This window comes from Panthera pardus, unplaced genomic scaffold (assembly GCF_024362965.1).
Source record: "Panthera pardus isolate Hobbes unplaced genomic scaffold, ASM2436296v1 HiC_scaffold_2, whole genome shotgun sequence".
Taxonomy (NCBI): Eukaryota; Metazoa; Chordata; class Mammalia; order Carnivora; family Felidae; genus Panthera; species Panthera pardus.
The window spans coordinates 64646172-64668746 of NW_026526765.1; the positions used below are offsets into that span (position 1 = coordinate 64646172).

General features: G+C 50.0%; 1 protein-coding gene across 6 annotated transcripts in view; it reads left to right on the top strand.

Annotated features, from left to right (window-relative positions):
* HRH2 (histamine receptor H2) overlaps window positions 1–22575 on the top strand; it is a 78193-nt gene that overhangs the window by 21063 nt on the left and 34555 nt on the right. For 2 of the 6 annotated variants that reach the window (XM_019450362.2, XM_019450364.2), the window contains exons 2-3: window positions 452–2030; window positions 7758–7948. In XM_019450362.2, the coding sequence (XP_019305907.2) occupies window positions 955–2030; window positions 7758–7948 (1267 nt within the window). In that variant the 5' untranslated portion in view covers window positions 452–954. Of the gene's footprint in view, window positions 1–451; window positions 2031–7757; window positions 7993–9601; window positions 9673–22575 lie in introns of those variants that run through there. The other 4 variants (XM_019450366.2, XM_019450365.2, XM_053907104.1 and 1 more) reach the window with 3 other exon arrangements.

A 22575-nucleotide genomic window follows, 5' to 3' on the forward strand; every position in this document is an offset into this window, starting at 1 on the left:
TTTGTAAAACCCACAGCGTCAAGTTCTCAGTGCTTTATCAGAGTAAATTCATTACATTTGCTGATTTATTCATTCATTTTATCATTTATCCATTAGAGGCTTAATACCTCCCTGTGGGGTCAGGCACTGGGGACCAGCAGCGAACAGCAAATGCAGTCCCTGTTCCTGTGTCTAGAGTCTCTGTCTAGTTCTTTCTTTCTCCCGTATAAGTATCCACTCCAGCCGTATCTCACTAGGTGACACAGTGGTCCAGTCCCTTGCACTCTGCCTCCCTTCCTCCTCCCACTGTGTATCCTGATTGCCTCAGTCCCTCCTAAGGAGAGGTGTCCAGATTGGCCCTGTGCCTCCTGGAGCCTCGCCGGGAGATCGAGGTCTAGACGGATTCGCCTTGAATCAGTCATGCTCTTAGTCTGATTGCAAAGTGTTCAACACTTGACCCTTGCATTTTCAGCTCCTGTTCTCCAATGGTCCTAAGAGGCAGACGCAGCAGTCCTTGACCCCCGTCGCATGGGTGGGAGCATCCATCAGCTATGGAGAACGATGTGGCCACATCTCCACGTGATCTCTCCTGCATAAAACCAAAGCCACCTCCAGACACATGCTCTGGTGCCTCAGTCTCTATGCAAGACCTGGAGAGTGGAGACCTGCTTCAGTCCTTGGAGGAAGCTGGCTCTGCAGGGGGTAATTCGAGGACTGGAATTTGAACCCAGAACCTTCTCTCTTCCTTCGCTCTTCTTCATTCATGTTCGTGCCCGATACCTCCTCGGAGACGGCTCTATTTATTTCTAGAAAAGCAGTACTGCGGCAGTCATCGTAGCCTCCCCATGTCTGGACATTTTCTTTTGGCTCTCCTGGAAGCCTAGAGCCCAGTGATTGGCATAACTGGCACCCGGGGGAGCTGAACGAGCGGCGGCCAGGGGCCGTGGGCAGAGGAAGGAGCCGTGAGGTTCCAGGATGGTACCTAACGGCACAGCCTCTTCCTTTTGTCTGGACTCTCCCCCATGTAGGATCACTGTCAGCGTGGTCCTCGCTGTCCTCATCCTCATCACCGTCGCCGGCAATGTGGTGGTCTGCCTGGCTGTGGGCCTGAACCGCCGGCTCCGCAGTCTGACCAACTGCTACATTGTGTCTTTGGCCATCACTGATCTGCTCCTTGGCCTCCTGGTGCTGCCCTTCTCAGCCTTCTACCAGCTATCCTGCAGGTGGAGCTTCGGCAAGGTCTTCTGCAATATCTATACCAGCCTGGATGTGATGCTCTGCACGGCCTCCATCCTTAACCTCTTCATGATCAGCCTCGACCGGTACTGCGCTGTCACGGACCCCCTGCGCTACCCTGTGCTGGTCACCCCAGTCCGAGTGGCTGTGTCTCTTGTCTTAATCTGGGTCATTTCCATCACCCTGTCCTTTCTGTCTATCCATCTGGGGTGGAACAGCAGGAATGAGACCAGCAATTTCAACCACACCATCCCCAAGTGCAAAGTCCAGGTCAACTTGGTGTATGGCTTGGTGGATGGGCTGGTCACCTTCTACTTGCCTCTGCTGGTCATGTGCATCACCTACTACCGCATTTTCAAGATTGCCCGGGATCAGGCCAAGAGGATCCACCATATCGGCTCCTGGAAGGCAGCTACCATCGGGGAGCACAAAGCCACAGTGACACTGGCCGCCGTGATGGGAGCCTTCATTATCTGCTGGTTCCCCTATTTCACTGTGTTTGTTTACCGTGGGCTGAGAGGGGATGATGCCATCAACGAGGCCTTCGAAGCCGTCGTTTTGTGGCTGGGCTATGCCAACTCGGCCCTGAACCCTATCCTGTACGCCACACTAAACAGAGACTTCCGCACGGCATACCAGCAGCTCTTCCGCTGCGGACCTGCCAGCCACCATGCCCATGACACTACTCTGAGGTCTGGCAGCTCTCAGCTGGCCAGGAATCAAAGCCGAGAACCCACGCGGCAGGAAGACAAGCCCCTGAAGCTCCAGGTGTGGAGTGGGACAGAGGTCACAGCCCCTCAAGGAGCCACAGACAGGTAACCACCCAGCCATTTGTATGCAGGACAAGTGCATGGGGAGGGGGACCCACTAGTGGTAACCCTTAGGTGGCGGCTGTTCACCAGGTGCTGGTTGAACGTTCTGTGCTGGGAACTCTTCGTGAGCACTTTGCAAACCTCGTGGGGTTCCGTCCTCCCAAATCCCCCCGAGGTAGAATCTTGTACTTTCATTTTTAAAGGACCATATTAAATCTCAAAGAACCTGACCAGGGCCACTCAGCTGGGACCTGGACAGAGGCCCTCTGACTCTAGAACTTGTGGGCCCTTTTTTCTAGCTACGTTGTCCTTACAGTCAGGAGCCCTAAGTTTGAAGCCCAACTCTGCCACTTGGTTCGTCATCTGAAGTGTTCACCCAGGCTTTCCAGGACCACCTTCAAATGGCCATGCGCTGATGCTGCCACCTGGGGAGTAACCACAAACCCAGCTCGGTCCACATGCGTTGAGCATCTCTTATGCACCAGCTCTTATGCTAGGGGCACTCGGGTCAGAAGAGAAAGAGGACGGGCCAAATTGGGAAGGCACAACCTTGAAGGTCAGGCTAGGAGCTTGGACCTTATACCATAGGTCTAAGGGGAAAGTGGGAGGATTAGAAGCGAGGGTGGGGGCAACCCAGGCAATTCTGTGCTTTGTGTAGAGAGCTCTGGTTCCCTGTAAGGTGTGGACAAGAGGGATGAGAAGGGGCCATCAGTGAAGAGGGCCATGAGAGAGGAGAAGGGAATAGAGCAAAATCTAGGAGGCTATAAAAAAAATCGGCTCGGAGAGCATTGGATGTTGGGGGTACAGAAGATGCAAGAGAGAGGACACCTCAGGATTCCACCTCCAAGAGGTATCCAGGCTGAAGAGATAAAACAGGATCAGAATGAGATGTAGATAAACGCACCGGTGGCAAAGCCAATGCGGGGTATTAAGGGAAACCCCATCAAACACTTGAGTGGCTCTGAGGAAGCTCACCCACTGCACGGAGAGGGTGTTTACAGGTCTGGGGGAGCTCTAGCTGTTGAGAGGGGTGAACGAATGGGCACTGGTAGAACACCTGGCACATTGCAGTGCTCAACAGATGTTGCTTTCCTTACTCTTCCAACAGACCATGCCAGAATGCTGGTCTGTGTGACTGACCCATCCACCATTCCATCCATCTGTCCCTCCATCCACATATACATCCATCTGTACATACATACATACATACACCTGTCCATCCGTCCATCTACCCATCCACATATACATACATACATACATACATACATACACCTGTCCATCCGTCCATCTACCCATCCACATATACATACATACATACATACATACACCTGTCCATCCGTCCATCCATCCATCCATCCATCCATCCATCCATCCACATATACATACATACATACATACATTTATCAACTTCCCACCACATGCCTGGAACTGTGCTGAGCACTGGAGATGCAGAAGTGACATTTTGGGCATTTATTGCGATGAACAGGATGGAAAGTCAACTGCATAGCCCCGGTCTCAGCTTTGTCCTCACTCGCGCTGTGGTTTGAGCAAGTCCCTGTCCCTCTTGGGCTTCAGTTTCCTCATTGCATAGAGTGTGGGGTCCGTCCTCGTGCAGCCTGCCCTACTCACCTCCCAGGGTTGCCCGATGCACAAGTGAGCCAAGAGAGGTGAACAGGCTCTACAACCCAATGGGACGTTTGTCTCCCTTCAATAATTGAGCATCGGACTTGAGGAAAGCTTGGACGGATGCTGCAGACCCACACCCTCTGGGTTCTGATCCCTGGGGAGTGCTGTGGGAGCAAAACGGCCCAACTGGACCCCTGGGCCTCATGGTCCCTCTGGTCCTGGCAGCAGCCAGGTATGGAGTGTCCCACCATAGACCTGGATCCTGGGCTCTCCACCCCTCCACTGCTAGCCATCTGGAACAAGCCTCATTGTTCCTGCTCCAGCCTCCTAACCTTGAGACTCTCCGTCTCAGATCTGTCCCCCAAACCACCCAGCAATGTCTCTCCAAAATGCAGATCTAAAGGCTTCCACATCTGGCCCTGATGGGCAAGACCCCTTCTGACCACGTCCTTCCACATTCCCTCATTCAGAAAGCGACCTCGAGTACAAAGCTAATTTAGCTCGTGAAGCAAAGAACAAAGCACGGGGCGTAGACCTTGAAGAAGGGCTTAGACACTGTAGAAGCCCATTGACACAATTCAGTGTAGTCATGCATGCCACTAGCCACTGCTCTTACCCGTGTGATCCCCTGGTTTATAGGCTGCCTTCGCCCCTAATCCTTAGGGAACAGCATTCAGTAAGTACTCAGCCACAAGAGCTGACACTGGGTACCCACTGGGTGCCAGCTTTACATGTTTGCCATTGTTTCTGTGTGTAATCATTCTGTGGGCATCCTGTGCCCACCCTTGTGCTGGGTGCTAAGGGTGCAAAGGGACATAAAGCAAGCCCCCCACCCCACCCCACCCCAAGCATCGGTCTCACCACCTGTAATCGCTCATGGTCTGGTTGCAGAGTAGACGGGCAGTGGTTCAGTGCAGCACTTGCCAAGGATCGCAACCCAGCGTGCTGGGTGCCCGGATGAGGCGGCTCGTGGCCCAGGGAGCCCATCCCAGGGAGTAGACCTCTGAGCTGAGCCTTAAATGGGGACGGGAAAGACCTTATTCATCCAGGGTGGTACTTTCGGCCTTGTGACCTCATTTCGCTTTTCCCACAACCCCATGAAGTAGGTGCTTGTTTAATCTCCGCTTTACAGATGGGAAAAGTGAGGCTCGGGAAAGTGAAGTAAATGGCCCAAGTGATGCAAGCTACTGTGTCAGCCAAAGCCACATTCTGAGTAGAGAGATAGCAGCCCGCATTACTGGCTGTCCTCTGGGTGCTGGGCGCCCTGTGTATGCCCATCTTTTCTTCTGACCTTCACAGCCACCCTGGGAGGGGGCTCTGAAGCTGAAGCCAGGCTGCGCCTGCCCCGATCACGCACAGTGGCCACAGAGCCAAAGCCTTCAGAGCACATGTTCTGTGTGGCTGTGGCCATGCTCTGTTCTCCAGGCCTTGGAAACAGGGGGCAGAGGGGTTTGGCAGAGGAGGATGGTGAGCTGCTTGGAGGGTTTCACACGATGGTGGGGACCGGGGGGCGCAGGAGGCCAAGAACAGCCAAAGGTTGATTTTCACACTGAGACTGCCAGGGTATCAGGGCCTCATGTGGCCCTCCATCAGGTTGGCTCCCAGCTTCCCTGATGACCGATATCACTGACCTGACCAAAGGCCCTTATCACTGCTGAGGTGGGTGGAGGTCTGAGCTGAGAATTCTGAAGGGACTACCTGGGCCTGCCCTTGGAGCAGGGAGGGACACGGTCAGCCAGGGTGCCAGCCAATGGGAGACTCTAGGAGGGAGGGGCCCGGCTGGCCCGTCCTCCCTTCTCTGTGGCCTCTCCTGCCCCTGATTGGTTGCCTTCACCCCACCCTCGTCACCTCTCCCCATGTGCTGCCCCGCCCCACTCAGTGGCCTCCACTGTTCTTCCTGGATAGAGGGGTCTGCAGCCGTTTCCTAGGGCTTCTGTAGCAGATGACCTCAAACTTGGTGGCTGAAAACAACACAGAGTGATTCTCTTAACAGTTTGGGAGGTCTGAGATCAAGGTGTGGATGGGGCTGGTTGCTCCTGGAGACGTCAGAGGAGAATCCACTTCCATGCCTTTTCCAGCTACTCTCCTTGGCTCACGACCCTTCTCTCCCACCACTTGTCCCTCTTGTCTCCTTTGTCATATCCCCTTCTCCCATCTGTAGCCAGATCTCCTGCCTCTCTCTTATAAGGGCTCTTGTGACTATATTTAGAGTCCACCAGGATAATCCAGGATAATCTCTCCGTCCCGAATTCCTTGACTTAATCACACCTGTGAAGTTCTTTTTTGCCACATAAGGTAACGTGCTCAGGTTCCAGCGATGAGGATGTGGACATCTCTGGGGACCATGTTCAGCTACCACAAGGCCCAGCTCCTCACCTGGCATTAGAAGCTCTACCCTCTTCCTGTTTCTTGCCAACATCCCACGGCCCACACCCACCCTCGACCCACTTCTGCCATTGCCAAAACAAACCTCTCAGCGCCCCGACTCCCCAGGCACACAGCAAGAAATTGCTATACGCCAGCCCTGCTGAGGCATAGCAATGAGCGAATCACAGGTCCTCCTCCCTGAGGGGTGTTATTCTAGGGCAGTGGTTCTCAAAGTGTGGGCCCTCAGCCAGCTGCAGGCTTCCAGAAGCAAAGTAGCCAGCGTCAGGCCACACAGCCTCAAACATGGAATCTAGGATTCCAGCCCAAGCTTGTCTGACCCCAAAGCTTGGGGTCTTTGCACAGTAAATGCTACTTGGACTTAAATTTAGCCTGGATTCAGTGCTAGTCCCATAGATACCAGATGAGGAAACGAGGACACCGGGAAGCCAGTGACCTATCTGAGGTCCAATGCAAATACTGGAGGAGCTAGGAGTAGACAGAGTTCTTTGGGCCCCTGCCCAGGGCTCTTGGGTCCTTTTTCTACATGCTCATTTGCTCTGGGTAATCTCCGAGGGCAGGGAGATAATATTCATGGGCACCTGGAGTATCAACAGTCTCGCTTGGGTGTGGCGCTTCCTCATTCCGACAGAGCACCTGCAGGCTGGAGTCAGAGCTCAAGAAAGACCCTGGGAGAAGAGATGCAAAGGAAGGCGAGGAGGGCAAGGTGCTTTCTTCTCCGAGGCCCCTGGTCAGCTGTCCGCTCAGGCCCCCCTCCCCATCTGCTCTCCCTCCCTCCGCAGCCAGAGAGCAGATTTCCACTCCTGATGCTCTTGGAATAAAATACAAAGGTCTCATCCTGACCTCACAGGCTGTGTACCCCACGCACCCTTGCCTCAGTCCAGACTATCTTATTCCTCTTGATGCCTTCTGTGTGTTTAATGTCTGCACCCCCGGACAGCATGCCCCCCAAGGGCAGGACCGTGTCTGTGTTGTTCACTGTTGTATCCCTAATAGGATGGGCACAGTAATATTTGTTGGATGAACGAATGCATGAATGCGTGAATGCGTGAATATCTAGTTCTGATTTCCCAAGAACTCTAAGAGGTGCATAATGCTGCCCTCACTTCAGAGATCAGGAAACCAAGACTCAGAGGGAAGTTCCAGGAACTAGTGGGAGGCAGAAATTCCTGGTTCCCTTTTCTAACTTGGATGTCACAACGGGCCTCCCTCCAAATAGTGGTGTCAGGGGCGGGCCTCACAGCGGAAGCCAACCACAGGCTCTGAATCAGGTGTTGGAGAGGGAAGACACCCCTAACGGTAACCCAGCCCCTCCCCCTGGCCCAGAGAGGTGAGGTAACTCGCACCGAGGGCACAGAAAGGGAGCTTCCGAGAGGGGTGGGAGCCCACGGTTCCCGACAGCCTGCTGCTCTGTGGCTGTCCGTGATGTCTCCCCGGCATGTCTGGGTTTGGCCAGAGGTTGGCGGCACAAGAGAGCGGGGGGTTGACTTCATCTGCCGCTCCAAGTTCGGCCTCTGCGGATGCAGCTGGTGTGAAAGAGTTCCAGGAGCCGTGCGCGCATTCTTCTTAAGGAGTGTTGCTCAGAAAGGAAGTTTCCCATAGCTTACCCCGCCAAGAGCCTCGCTTTGTTTACTCTTATCGTTTGGGTTCTAAAGTAGTCTAACTTTTTGGCACACTGATTCCAGCATTTCTTAACAGCCTTTATGGTGCTTTTTGCAGAGGTGCCCAGAGCAGCTCCCCCCTAACGAAGGGGCCTGGCCGCCCCCTTGCTCACTGGAATCCCCCTGGCTGCTTTGTCACCTCTGCCTCTGTGCCTGGCTGTTACCCAGCAAAGCTGCTGGGGTATTCTCCTGCTTCTGGTGTGGAACTAGGGAGCCCCAGTAGAAGTCCTACCCCACCACTGCTTACAGGTTGGTGTGGGTTTGTTTCTGGGCTCTCTGTCCTGGTCCGTTGATCTATGTCTGTTTTTACGCCAATGTCATATTGTTTTGATTACTGTAGCGTAGTGGTATAGTTTGAAATCCGAGTGTGATACCTCCAGCTTTGTTTTTCTTTCTCAAGATTGCTTTGGCTGGAGAAAGCCTTTCATGGTTCCATACAAATTTTAGAATTATTTGTTCTAGTTCTGTGAAAAAAAGCCGTCAGAATTCTGATATGGATTGTATTGAATCTTTCTTTGGACAGTATGGACATTTTAGCAATGTCAATTCTCTCAGTCCATGAGCATGGAATGTCTTGACATTTATTTGTGTCTTCAATTTCTCTGGTCAGTGTTTTATAGTTTTCAGTGTACAGGTCTTTCACCACCTTAGTTAAATTTATTCCTAGGTATTTTATTCTCTTTGATTCAGTTGTTAAAGACACTGTTTTCTTAATTTCTCTTTCTGATAGTTCATTATTACTGTAGAGAAATGCAACAGATTTCTGTATGTTGATTTTGTATTCTGCAACTTTACTGAATTCATTTATAACAGTTTTTTGGTGCAGTCTTTAGGGTTTTCTGGATATCGTATCCTGTCATCAGCAAGTAGCAACAGTTTTACTTCTTCCTTTCCAATTTGGGTGCTTTTAGTTTCTTTTTCTTGTCTAACTGCTGTGGCTACGACTTCCAATATGGTGTTGAATAAAAATGGCAAGAGGGGACATCCTTGTCTTGTTCTTGATCTTAGAGGAAAAGCTTTCAGCTTTTCACTGTTGAGTATGACGTAAGCTGTGGGTTTGTCATATGTGGCCTTTAATATATTGAAGTATGTTCCTTGTATACCCACTTTCTTGAGAGTTTTCTTGTATCATAAATGGATATTGAATTTTGTCAAATGCTTCTTCTGCATCTATTGAGATGATCATGATTTTTTAAAAAAATTTAATATTTATTTATTTTTGAGAGAGAGAGAGAGAGTGAGCAGGGGTGGGAAAGGGGAAAAAAGAGAGGGAGACACAGAATCCAAAGAGGCTCCAGGCTCCACGCTGTCAGCACAGAGCCTGACACGGGGCTCGAACTCACAAACCATGAGATCATAACCTGAGCTGAAGTCGAACGTTTAACTGATTAAGCCACCCAGGTGCCCCAATCATGATTTTTTTAAATGTTTATTTATTTATTTTGAGAGAGAGAGAGAGAGAAAGGGAGGGAGAGAACATGCATGAGCAGGGGAGGGGCAGAGAGAGAGGGAAAGCGAGAATCCCAAGCAAGTTCCATGCTGTCAGTGCAGAGCCCAATGCAGGACTTCAACCCACAAACCGTGAGATCATGACCTGAGCCAAAATTAAGAGTCAGGTGCTTAACCAACTAAGCCACCCAGGCACCCCAGAGATGATCATATGATTTTTATACATTTTTTTGTGAAAGTAGTGTATCACATTGATTAATTTGAGATGAACCATGCTTGCATGGTTGCATCCTTAGAATAAATCCCACTTGATCATGGTATGTGGTCCTTTTAATGTATTGTTGAATTTGACATGCTAATATTTTGTTGAGGATTTTTGCATCAACGTTTATCAGGGATATTGGCCTGTAATTTTCTTTTTCTCTATGGTGTCCATGTCTGATTTTGGATCAGGGTAATGCTGGCCCTAACATGAGTTTGGAAGTATTCCCGCCTCTTCAATTTTTTGGAAGAGTTTGAGAAGGGTAAGTATTAAATCTTTAAATGTTTGGTAGAATTCACCAGTGAAGCTGTGTAGTTTTGGACTTTTGTTTGTTAGGATTTTTCGGGGGGAGTGGGAGGGGGGAATTTTGATTACTAATTCAGTCTCTTTAACAATTGGTAATCGGTCTATTCCAGTTTTCTATTTCTTCATGATTCAGTTTTAGAAGATTGTATGTTTCTAGAAATGTATCCATTTCTTCCAATTTGTCCAGTTTGTTAATGTATAATTGTTCTTGGCAGTCTCTGATAATCCTTTGTATTTCTATGCTATCAGTTATAACTTGTCTTCTTTCATTTTTTATTTCACTTATTTGAGCCTTCTCCCTTTTTCTTAGGATGAGTCTGGCTAAAGATTTGTCAATTTTGTTTCTTTTTCAAAGAACCATATCTTAGTTTCATTGGTCTTTTCTTTTTTTTTTCTTCTTTTTTTGGTCTCTATTTCATTTATTTCTGCTCTGATCTTTATTATTTCTTTACTTCTACTAACTTAGGGCTTCATTTGTTCTTCTTTTTCTAGTTTCTTTAGGTGTAAAGTTCGATTATTTATTTGGGATTTTTCTTATTTCTTGAGGTAGGCCTGTATCCCTATGAACTTCCCTCTTAGAACTGCTTTTGCTGTATCCCATCAATTTTGGATTGTTGTCATTCCATTTTCCTTTGTCTCAAGGTATTTTTTTTGTATTTTCCCTTTGATTTCTTCCTTGACCCATTGGTTGTTCAGTAATATGTTTTTTAATCTCCATGTATTTGTGATTTTTCCAGTTTTCCTTTTGTAATTAATTCCTAGTTCCATACCGTTGTGGTCAGAAAAGATGCCTGATATGATTTCAGTCTTCTCAAATTGATTCAGACTTGTTTTGTGGCCTAACATGTAATGTGCCCTGGAGAATGTTCCGTACGTGTTTGAAGAGGATGTGTATTCCACTGTTTGGGGATGGAATATTCTGTATATATCTTTTCAGTCCATCTGGCCTAATGTGTCATTTAAGGCCAGTGTTTCTCTGTTGATTTTTTTGTCTCAATGATCTATCCATTGATGAAAGTGGAGTTTTAACGTCCCCTACAATCATTGTATTGCTGTCATTTTCTCTGTTAGTATTGGCTTTATATATTTAGGTGCTCCTCTGCTGGCACATACATATTTATAAGTGTTACCATCTTGTTGTGTTGACCCCTTTATCATTACATAGTGCCCTTTTTTGTCTTTTATCACAGTCTTTGCTTTAAAGTCTATTTTGTCTGATATAGGTATAGCTAAACCAGCTTTCTTTTCATTTCCATTTCCATGGAATATCTTTTTTCACCCCTTCACTTTCAGTGTGTGTGTGTGTGTGTGTGTGTGTGTGTGTGTCCTTCGATCTGAAGTAAGTCTCTTGTAGGCAGAATATAGTTGTCTTATTTTTATGCTTTCAGCCACTCTGTGTTTTGTTATTAGAAAATTTAGTCCATTTACGCTGATTGGTAAGTGTGTACTTACGGCCATTTTGTCAGTTGTTTTCTGGATGTTTTATAGTTCCTCACTGTTTTTGTTCTTCTTTCGCTCTCTTCCTTTGTGGTTTTATGCCTTTCTTTAGTGTTAGGTTTAGATTCCTTTCTCATTATGTTTTGCTATAGGTTTTTGCCGCATGGTTACCATGAGGTTCACATAGAACAGTGTATACAGATGTCTCATTTGAGTTGCTAGCAACTTGAACTTGAATGCATTCTAAAAACTCTATATCCTTCCCCCATGTTTTATGATTTTCATGTCATATTTCCATTCTTTTATTTTGTATATCACTTAACTAATTATTAGTTTTAGTTAATTTTACCACTTTTATCTTTTAACCTTTATACTAGCTTTATGCATGGTTAATCCACTCCCTTTACTGGTCATATTTTTACTTTCATATATTTTCTTGTTATTAGTTCGTGCCTTTTCTTTACAGCTGAAAGAAATCCCTTTAACATTTCATGTAAGGCCACCGGTGATGAACTCCTTTAACTTCTGCTTGTCTGGAAAACTCATGATCTCTCCTTCAATTCTGAACGATAACCTTGATGAGTAGAGTATTCTTGGCTGGAAGTTTTTTCCTTTCAGCAGTTTGAATATATCATGCCACTCCCTTCTGGCCTGCAAAGTTTCTGCCAAGAAATCAGCTCATGATCTTATGGGAATTCTCTTGTATGCAGGAAGTTGTCTTCTCTTGCTACTTTTGAGATTCTCTTTTTAAGTTTTGACATTTCAATTATAATGTGTCTTCATGTGATTCTCTTTGGTTTTATCTTATCTAGAGCTCTCTAAGCTTCCTTGATGTTTGTTTCTGCTCCCAGGTTAGAGAAGTTTTCAGCCATTATTTCTTCACACAAATTTTCTGCCCCTTTCTCTCTTTTCCTTCTGGGACCCCTATAAAGCAAATGTGACTCTGCTTCGTGTTCTCCCATAAGTCTCTGAAACTGTCTTCGCTTTTTAAAATTCTTTTTCTCTCTTGGTGAGTTCTACTGCTCTGTCTTCCAAGTCACTGATCTGTTCTTCTGCTTCATCTGGTCTGCTCTTGAACCCCTCTATTGTATTTTTCAGTTCCATTATTGTATTCTTCAGTTCTGTCACTTCTGTTTGGTACTTTCTTGTATTTTCTGTCTCTTCATTGAAGTTCTCACTTCAATCCTTCTCTTCAGTTCTGTCACTTCTGTTTGGTACTTTCTTGTATTTTCTGTCTCTTCATTGAAGTTCTCACTTCAATCCTTCTCCTAAGAATCTTCATGATCATTACTTTGCATTCTTTAACAGGTAGATGATTATCTCTGTTTCATCAAGATCTTTTTCTGACATTTTGTGTCTTGTTCTTTGATTTGGAACATATCCCTCTGTTTCCTCATTTTGCTTGCCTCTCTGTGTTTGTTTCCATGTATTAGTCAAAACAACTACCTCCCCCAGTCTTGAAAGAGTGGCCTTATACAGGAAATGAATCAACCTTGCCCCAGCTCTTACTTGTCCCTCAAACCTTTGTGATTGTCTGAGTAGCCTGATTTATTCTTTTTTAAAAATTTTTTTATGTTTATTTTACTTTTGAAAGAGAGAGACAGATGAGCGTGAGTGGGGGTGGGGTAGAGAAAGAGGGAGACACAGAATCTGAAGCTGCCAGCACAAACCGTGAGCTCATGACCTGAGCTGAAGTCAGACACTTAACCGACTGAGCCACGCAGGGGCCCCATCCTGATTTATTCTTGATAGGCCTCTGTTGTTGAAGGTATGCCCAGACCTGCCAGTGTTCCAAAGGGAGTAATCATAGGCAGCACCTAATTTCAGGCTGATTAGAAGCCAGATCCTTAAGCAGCAGCTTTTTACGTATGCAAATATATATAGTCCTGTGGGACTGTAATTGTAAACCTTGCTGGCCTCCAGACCACGAAATCTGGAGGTGTCCTAGGGGCAACTGTTGCAAAAATCAGGGCTCCAGGCAAGTGTGTGAGCTCTTTTCTAAGAGATGCCAGTGAGCTGTGTAAAGGCCGAGGGAAGGCTTTCTCCTTGCCTACATTCCCTGAGAGTGCCTCGGTAGCCTCTAGATGCCTGGCAAACCTGAAGCCTGTCCCTCGGGTTAAAGCTCTAGGACGAGTAGATGGGCTTTTTTCAGAGGCAGGTGGGACTTATGTTTCAGTCTGCTGTCTGTGCAGTGCCCTGGGTATAGTAGCCTTCCCAGAACTCTCTGGGTCCCCTGGGGCCCGGAAACACAAGCACCTCTGGCCACAAGGGGCAGGTGATCGAGGGGTATCCCCCATGTGGATTGTACTTGCCCACCGGCTTTAGTGAGGTTGTCAGAGAGTGTTGAGGCTGGGGCCTACCTAGCTGTGCTAGCAAGGTAGAGGGAAAATGCAAAAATGGCGCTCACCAGCACCTCCATCCCCAAAGTCCTAACTGACCTCTGCCCTCTCTGGCGAATACTGTAAGATTAGCAAATGCAGCCCGCCTGGGTGGCTGCAGCATGCCTGGGTGGCTCCATCGATTAAGCATCTAACTCTTGATTTCAGCTCAGGTCACAATCTCACTGTTCCTGGGATCGAGCACTGCGTCGAGCTCTGTGTTGACAGCACGGAGCCTGCTTGGGATTCTCTCTCTCTCTCCCTCTGCCCCTCCCCCCCCAAAAAAATCTAAGTTCGCAAATGCATCTCCTGCACGTACAATCCAGTCACCTCTTAAACTGCTGCCTTTCTGCTGGTCCCCTGATGAGCGAGTCCGTGCATGAGCCATTAAGTCCCTCAAAGGAGTATCTCGTCTCCACAGACCCCAGGTTTCCTGGACGTAAGCCCCATTGGTTTCCAAAGCCAGATGTTTGGGGGGGCCTCTTCTCTTCAGTGCAAGTGCAACAGGTTGGGGTGCCCAGTGTGTAGCACAAACCCCTCTCTCCTCAGAGAGAGAGTCCAGACCCATGAGATCTTCCCGTATTGTGAATTATCCCGCCAGGGTTGAGGTTTTTGGTGAGACTGCATCTCTGTCTCTCCTACCTGTCTCGATGTGGCCCTTCTATGCCTTGTTGTGGACAGAAATGTGCCGCTACATTTCCATCCTTTGTCAGCAGGAATTGTTCCATGTGTAGCCGTAGACTTGATGTGTCCATGGGAGAAGGCGATTTCAGGGTCTTCCTACGCGCCATCTTGGACACCAACTTCCATCTTTATTCCTTTCCTGTAACAGTTTTATTGAGGTATACTTCACACACTGTGCAATTCAGCCATTTCAGTATACAATTCACTGGTTTTTAGTATATTCACGGAGCTGTGCCACATCGCCACAACCAATCATAGAACATTTTCATCACCCCCCCGAGTGAAACCCTGTAGCCTTTTGCGATCACCTCCCGATCCCAATCCCCTACCGGCCCCCAGCCAAGAAACCACTAATCTATTTTCTATCTCTACAGATTTGCCTATTCTGGACATTTCATACAATGTGTGGTCTGTCGTGCCCTGCTTTTTCATGTAGCATGATGTCCTCCAGGTTCCTTCTGTCTTGCCTTTTCTTCCTTCCTTCCTTTCTTCCTTTCTGTTTTGTGTTTTCTTTTCTTCCCTCTGTTTCTTCCTCCTACCCCTCCTGCATCCATGGTCCCATTCACTAAAGCGCTTGGGCTTTATGGAAGCTTTTGGCCATTTATAGGCCCTGTTTGGGGAGCTCCAGGCATGAGGCTGTATCATGGACCCCTAGACTCCCCTTGTCCCTGCCACCTGCCCAGAACACCCGTTCCCAGGCCTGCAGTGCTCATGCTTCAGCACAGCTGCAGGAGAGCAGACAAGCTACAGCAAGAAATTAATCCTTTTCATCTTCTGTCTCTTCTGAGCATTTGGGGAATGAGATTCCTTTCTACCCCCAGAGAGGAAGTTAGGGGAAGGAGAGCAGAGAGAGAGAGAGAGAGAGAGAGGAGGTGGGAAGCCTTTTACAGCCTTAAAAGTCAAGGAGAATAAATAGTGACTTCCCAGGAGTCACTTGAAAGGTAGAGAACTCCTCATTTCACTCCCTGGGAATTGTGCCTTTGAAGCCAGCTAGAAGCCCCAGCTTGTGCCCAGGCCATCCCCCCTCCCTCCCTCTGGCTTCATGCAGACCCCTACCCCTGCTTGTTCCCCACCTTCGCTGTCCACTCCTTCTGTAGCAGATCTGATGGGACATGCTTTGGGGCTGCCTTCCCAGGGGCTGTGATGAGGAGGGAAGGGGAACTGTGCATTTGGGACCACTGCTAGTAGCTTTCTCCCCATAAAAAGAGGGTGAACACTCCAGGTGAACAAATGAGTGAAGGTCCCTTCTCCAGGGGATCCAGCCCCAGGGCATACAGCTTGGCAAACAGGAGGAGGCCTGGGTTTCAGCCCTGATGCCCTTGCGCAGGGACAAGGGAAGCTCTGCAGACTTTCCAGGCTCCCTGGGAAATTGCATGGCATCAGGCAAGAGTCAGCAAATCTTATCTGCAAAGAGCCAGATAGTAGATAGTTTGGGCTTTGCAACCCGTATGTTCTTTGTCGCAACTACTCAACTCTGCTCTTTCGATGTGAAAGCAGCCACAGACAATACGTAAATGAATGGGGATGGCTGTGTTCCAATAAAACTTTATTATGGACGCGGAAATTCGAAATCCATATCATTTTCATGAGTCCTGAAATGTTATTCTTCTATTGATTCCCCCCTATCACCACCACCATCACCATTTCAACAAAAATAGGTTGGTAGGCTGGATTTGGCCTGCAGGCGATTTGGCCTGCTGCCAACCCTTGGTGTAGGGGAAAGAAATGGGTGTCAGTTCCAGCCCCAGCACTTGCTGGGCTCTGTGACTCCAGGCCCATGGCCTGCTCTCTCTGTGCTTCAGCCTGCTCATCTGCAAAACAGGGATGAAAATGTCTCCCTGTGGGGATAGCAATAAGGCTCAGCATCAATTTATACAAAGCACCTAGCATAGAGTAGATGCTTAGTAAGTGGTAGCCTGCCTCCCCTCCTTCCTTCCTTCCTTCCTTCCTTCCTTCCTTCCTTCCTTCCTCTCTTTCACCCCTCTACAAAGGAGCAGCTGGAAAGTTCAAGGCAGGCTTTGTGGATTCATATCGCAGCTGTGCCACTGAATTGTTCAAATCAGGCCCTGACCCCTGAGCCTCATATCTCTCCTCCAAAAATGGGGGGCTTGGATCAGTCTCAAGGGACCATTTCAACCCTCATTATATATAAATGCTTAACAAGGGAGAGATTTTATGCCAAACCCCCAGTGTGTTTGTGTCAAGAATCTTCTGGCAAGGGCAGCGAAGAACATGTTTTTCATACTAATGAATCATTCTGAGTTACGGAGGCAAATTCAGGAAAATGTGTCCTTGTCACGACCCAAGCTGTGAGTGCAGGTAGGGGTGCAGACCAGGTGCACGGCTGGGCTGCCGAAAGAACCCCAGCCTGGCAGATGAGGGATCTGGATTTCTCATCGCCTCTGCCACTGACTGGCTGTGTGGCCGTGAGAAGATCGCATCCCTCTCTGAGCCCCAGTTTCCTCATCTGTTAAAGAGAGCTAAGATTTCTGCCAGCTGCCACTGCTTCTACAGAAACAGCAGTGGGTCACAGGCTTCTCAGCTTTTGGGTGTTCATTAAACCCATAGGGGCTGTGTGTGGCAGCGTTGGGGGACAGGAGTAGGGTAATGCCTGAGACCCGCTGTGCATTTCAGGGTGTCCACAGCCCCTGAGTCTCTCCTGGGGTTTGTGGACCACTTACTCTCTGCCCAGAGGTAGAAAGGAGGGGACAGGGGAGTTTGTCCCAACTGGCAAAAAGTAGCAAAAAGTGGTTCTACAAAGCCTCGGTGGGTCCGCTTCTCTGTACAGATTGTGCAGGAGGTTGCAGGGTGGAGGGAGGGTCACAGGCTTGGGCATCACAGGCCCGTGGATGAGACTCCAGTCTTCCTCATTCCGGGACTGAACACGTGTCATTGTGACCCAGGGATGGACATTTGGGATGGGCGGCAAGGCAGTCCCAATGCCCAGAGGATTCAGGGAACTTCCACACTGATTTTGGAAACACAGTATCTATAAATACTTAATCATTGTTGAAAGGGAACATTCAAATGGAAAGTCAAAGAGAAACCCCATTTCTGTTGCCGTCTTATGCAATCCCTGAAATCATGGCTCTCTCTTCCCTTCAAGCTTTTCCTGAGCCAACGTGGCTTTAATATCCTGGCAACAAGAGGTGACACACTTTGAGTTCCTCAGCAGGCCACATGTCTCCTGTTTTGGGGGCTGCTAAGTCTTACTGATTCATTCGTCCACTCTTCCTTTACCAACGGCCCAGAGGGAGGTGATGTCTCAGAACGTCTCAGCTGACTCCTGAAGGACAGTTGGAATTTTCTAAGCTGAGGAGCAGAGGTGCCATTCTGGGCAAAGGGACAGCGTGGGGAGAGGGGTGCGCTCGTGGGCAATGCGATGCCGTGTAGTGCTGTGGTCTGCTGAGAGAGCTCTGAGGGCTGATCTCCCCGTTGTGCTGGCTAGTTGATCTTGAGCAAGTCCTCCCCTCTCTAGGACTCTGTCCCCATCTGAAAAGTGAGGCTGGTCCTTACAGCACCTCTGTCCCAGGCTAGAGAAAGGAACAGGGCTGTTAGTGCCCTGTGCCCGCCCAGCTGTAAGATTCTTTGCTGCATTCCGCTCCGGGTGCCCTTGGACCATTTCGTGGAAGCTGGAGAAAGGCATGCTTTCCAGGTCCGAGAGCTCAGTCACTTCCAGCTGTAAACATGGTGACTTTGGAAGTTGAACCAACTCAATACGAGATCATCTCCACTCTCCTCCCCCGCCCCCAACCATCTCCTTCCCACCAGGGTAAGCGAAGTTCCCCAGGCTGTCTGACCCCCACAGCACCCTCTGGACCACGATAGACCTATCCTGCCAGGTTCCCTCCATGGTGTTTGCGCCATGGTCGGGCCCGGGGACACCGCTGACCTACTCCTGGGCTCTATCTGGCACTGCCAAAGACCAACCACATTCTCTCAGGGGCTTTGGCCTCTGCTGCAGGTTCCCAGCCCCCTGGACCTCTCCCAGCAGGCAGGCCTCAAAGCCCAGTCATGTGCTGGGGCTCACTGTAGGTCCAGGAGATCTGGGGGACCCCCTGTACCCCCCATGGGAGCAGAGGAATTGGGGTGCAAGGGATCCCTCCCTTGTCCTGGCTTCCAGCTGGGAGTAGGGCACAAGCCCCTGTGCGTTCAGACCCCCACACTCGTCCTTCAGTGACCCCCACCTCACCTCCAGTCACCCCAGTGACCCCAAGGGAGGGCAGCAGGGGCAGGGCCTACTCTCCCACCTAACTCTAGGCTCCTGGCCCAGCCCCCAGCTGGTCCCTCCTCTCTGGGTGGTGGGGGACTGCTCTCATGGACTCTTGAACGCCAAACACCCTAAGACTTTCTCACTGCTGTTTCTGTCTGGGGCCTAAGGAATCATCTGTGCCCTCGCCGGCCTGGATGGTGGGGGGGCAGCAATGGCAATAGGGACTAGCAAGAGGGAGAAGCGCCTGGCACGTTGGCCTGCCCTCAACAACTAACTCCTGGTGATGGTCATCAGTCACTGCCACGGCTCTAGGAGTGGTTGAGTCTGGTGGAGTCGGGGTGCCTGGAAGCTTCTGACCTTGGGCAGTTTACCTAGCCTTTCCTTGCCTCAGTTTGTTTGTCTGCAAATGGGGGCATTTTAAGTACCAACTTAAAAAAAATCGTCAGGATTAAAGGAGAGAATAAATATGAAGGCCTGAGAACAGTGGCTGGCATGTGGGGGTGTCTCTCAGTGGACACCGGCCTATGGCAGTTTGCTTGTGGGGGGAGGGGTGCATGAAGGGCCTCATCACTGACTGAAATGTTTCCCTACGTACTTTGCTGTTGTGTCCGCTTTTTTTTTTTTTTTTTTTTTTTTTTGCTGTTATAAGCAACCCTGTGATGAACATCTCCACGCAGAGGATATTTTGTGTCTTTCAGATTATTTCCCTAGAAACTGAATTTCTGGGAAGAGCATTACTGGTAGAAGGGGAGGGAGATTTTAAGCCTTTTGTTACACTTTGCACGGTTGGTTTTTAGACAGGCTGTTGGCCTCCCTGCCGCCAGCCACATCTGAAGGTATCACTTCCTCAAAGCCACATAAGGGAAGCATCTTGGAAGGGCTGTGAGTGGGGGGCTGGCCAGGGCAGGACATAGATGCAAGGAGAAGGGGCCAGAGGGGGCGGAGGGGACAGGGAAGAGGGGAGAAGAGTCTTTGAAAGGGCTGAGAAGGAGCCGTCAGAGAGAGGAGGCCCTGTCACACATCCAGGTCCTGAGCCATTCAGAGCAAACAAGTCTCAAACTGAAGAGACCAGCATGGTGATGCAGGGAGCTCGGTCCACGATGCAGCACCTGACCACACCTGACCTTGGGCAAATGCCAGGCCTGCCTGAGCCTCAGTCCCCCCATCTGCAAAATGGGCATGCCACTTCGCCTGCCTCACAAAAGTAGGGCAGAACAAGTGATAGGAAATGACTTTGATAATTGACTCAGGGGCCCTGGGTTCTTCTGACATAAGCACCCACTGGTGTAAGAGGGCAGGGGCTCTGGAGCCTTCTTCAGTTTTACAAAACGTTCTTTAGTCTCAAGGAGAGGCTTGGGCAAGCATGCCGGTTTCGTGGGGGTTACTGGAGGGTTTGAGCAACAGGGCGGGGGAAGCACAAGGCTGGGACCAGGGTGGAACGGAGTGTGACCCAGATCGACGGAGGATGCCCGGCCTCCCCGAGAGCCACGTTGTGTATTGGAAGGGGGCAGAGTGGGCAGGGCGTCTCCAGCTTTACAGCTGGGCCACACTGGGCTCCCTCGAGGCTCTGCCACTTGCTTGCTGGGAGTCGCTGAGCAACTGACTAAAGTTCTCGGGGCCCAGACTTCCTCGTCTGTCAGAGATAAGAAGTTAACAACTATATCCTATGTGTCATGTAGGTGCTGGAGAGTTCAGGGTTAAGTGCCCAACCCATGAGCACTTTATTATTCTGCGGTCCGAGTACAGCCGCAGGACATGGATAACGTGGAGGCACAGGAGCGGTTGAGTGGAACTAGAGCCCCCCACGCCTTCAGTTTTTCAAGCAACAAGCCCAGCATGCTGTAACACCCAGCTCCACTTACTGGCTGTGTGACCTCGGGCAGGTTTCCTAACCTCTCTGTGCCTTAGTTTTCTCCTCCATCAACAGGGAGAGTAATAGCACTTACCCCATGGCGTTGGTGTGTGGATTAAATGAGCTCATACGTATAAATGCTGAGAGCCGGAGTGGGGGGGTTGCTCCAGGGACGGCGGCTATCACTGGCTTTCTCTCAGGGCTCAGAGCACAGGCTTTGGACCAAGCAGACATGGCAAGAACCCCATTCCTCCACCCACACGCTGTGTGGCCTTGGTCAGGTCACTTAATTCCATGAAGGGCTGCTCCCCTCATCTGCAAAGATGTGGGTGGTGCCCACCTGGCAGGTCAAGCACACAGTAAATGCTCAACATGACTGGTGACCGAGAGTCTTAGAGAGAACACCCCTGAACGCTGCGCGGCCCCCACACCCTGCAGCCTCTGCCCTCCCCGTGGTGGGCACACGGGACAAAGGGTCACGCTCCTTCCCCATGCCTGGCACTCACTCGGGTGCCATCTCACTGACCCACATAGTTGTAAAATCATGGAGAAGGGCCAGGGCAGGCCACAAGCTGAGACTGTCCATCGGTGGGCTCCTGACCCCTCCCCCCCGCCCCCCCCCCCCCCCCCCCCCCCCCCCCCCCCCCCCCCCCCGTCCTGCAGCTTCCAGCACCTGCCAGGTCCCATGCAGACCCGCCCACCCGCGCCCATCACGTTCTGGCTATAGGATCCCGTGCCGTCTCCTCTCCAGCTACATCCCCGGGCTCCTCCTTCTCCGGATGAACTAGGCACCCCTGCTCTCAGAACACAGCCCTCAGCTCAGGCTGCCTCCTCTGCCCAAAGAGACCTCCCCCCCTCCCCACATCCCCTTTCAGTTCCCACCCATCGCCCCAGGCCAGCTCAGATGCCACCTGCTCCACGTCGCTTCCCCTGAGGCCCGGAGCCAGGAATGGTTCTGTGCCACACGGTCTTGCCCATGCACGCCCGGACACACTCAGGCCCTGGCACGCACTCACACACCCACACGGCTGTGTGTGTCCACACACCAACCCTCACCCGTGAGTCGCTTGAGACCAGCGGCCCCCGCCCTTAACCGTCTCCACATCTCTCATACTAGCTCGTTCTATCAAATTCATTCAGTCTGGTCTTCCAGAAGGAGCGTGCCCCAGTGGGAAGGGGGTGCAGGTGGGAGACAACGGCCGTTGTTTCATATTTGAGTTTTGCTAGGGAGTGACCTAGGGGCATCGCTGAGATGCCCAGAGCCTCAGTTTTCTGGTCTGTGAAATGGGACACCGGAGCTTGCCTCATAGTGCCAGTGGTTAACTAGAAAAAGGATGCAAAACCGCCCAGTCAGGACCTAGCACGTGAGCACTGAGTAAATGCTAGTTCTTGTGAATCACTTATTCATTCGCCAGTACAACTCACGATACTTGCTCTGTGGCAGGCCCCTCGGGGACTGCTAGAGTCGCAGCCAACCCCTCCGTCATTGAGTTCCCAGAGCAGTCCCAGGCTGTGATGCTCCATCACTCAGGGATGCATGTCCTGTGAGGTCCCTAATCAAGATCCCTTTTAGGAGCCTAAAGCTTTTGGACCGTCACCATCTATTTCCCTTGTCATGGGGAGAAAATTTAAAGGGCCCAATGGTTTATGACTGTTACCTCTTTATATCAACTGAGTCCCAGGGAGTTCCGGGAAGCCTCTCACCTTGTCTGGCATGAAGGTGAACCGAGCGTGTGAGCGAAACTCCTGCAGGAAGCCTCTGTCCAGTTTGCTGTTGACATTTGCTGCTGAAGGACAGAAAGACCTCTCCACCGTCCCTTCAAAGTAGATGCTGGTGTAGGCAAATTCTCCATGTTTGCTTCCAGAAAATTATGAGAAGGGCGTGAAAAATTAGTTTCTTTCATGAGCAGAGAGGCCTGAAGTTCGGTCATTTCGGCCTATCAGGCACTATCAATTTGTGGCCGGAACACAGGTATAGGAAGATAATGCTCTGATTGGTGTCTGGGCGTCGTGGTGTCCCCAAATTGCCACCTCATGGCTTACTTCAGAGCAACCCGAAATTAGGTCTGGCCTGGAGAGGGGGGTCACCCCTCATTATGACAGAAGCTTGAGGCAGGGGAAAGACCCCTGGTGGGTTGTGGCTGGCTCTGAGGATGTGAGAGAGCCTCTTCCCCTTTCTAATCTCCACTTGCATTTCCTCATAGAGGAGAAAGGACTTCCGGTGACCCAGTTCCCAGGATGTAGGTGAAACTGACACAGGCAGTGGTTGGTTCTGCTGTGTTGTTGGGAACCGGA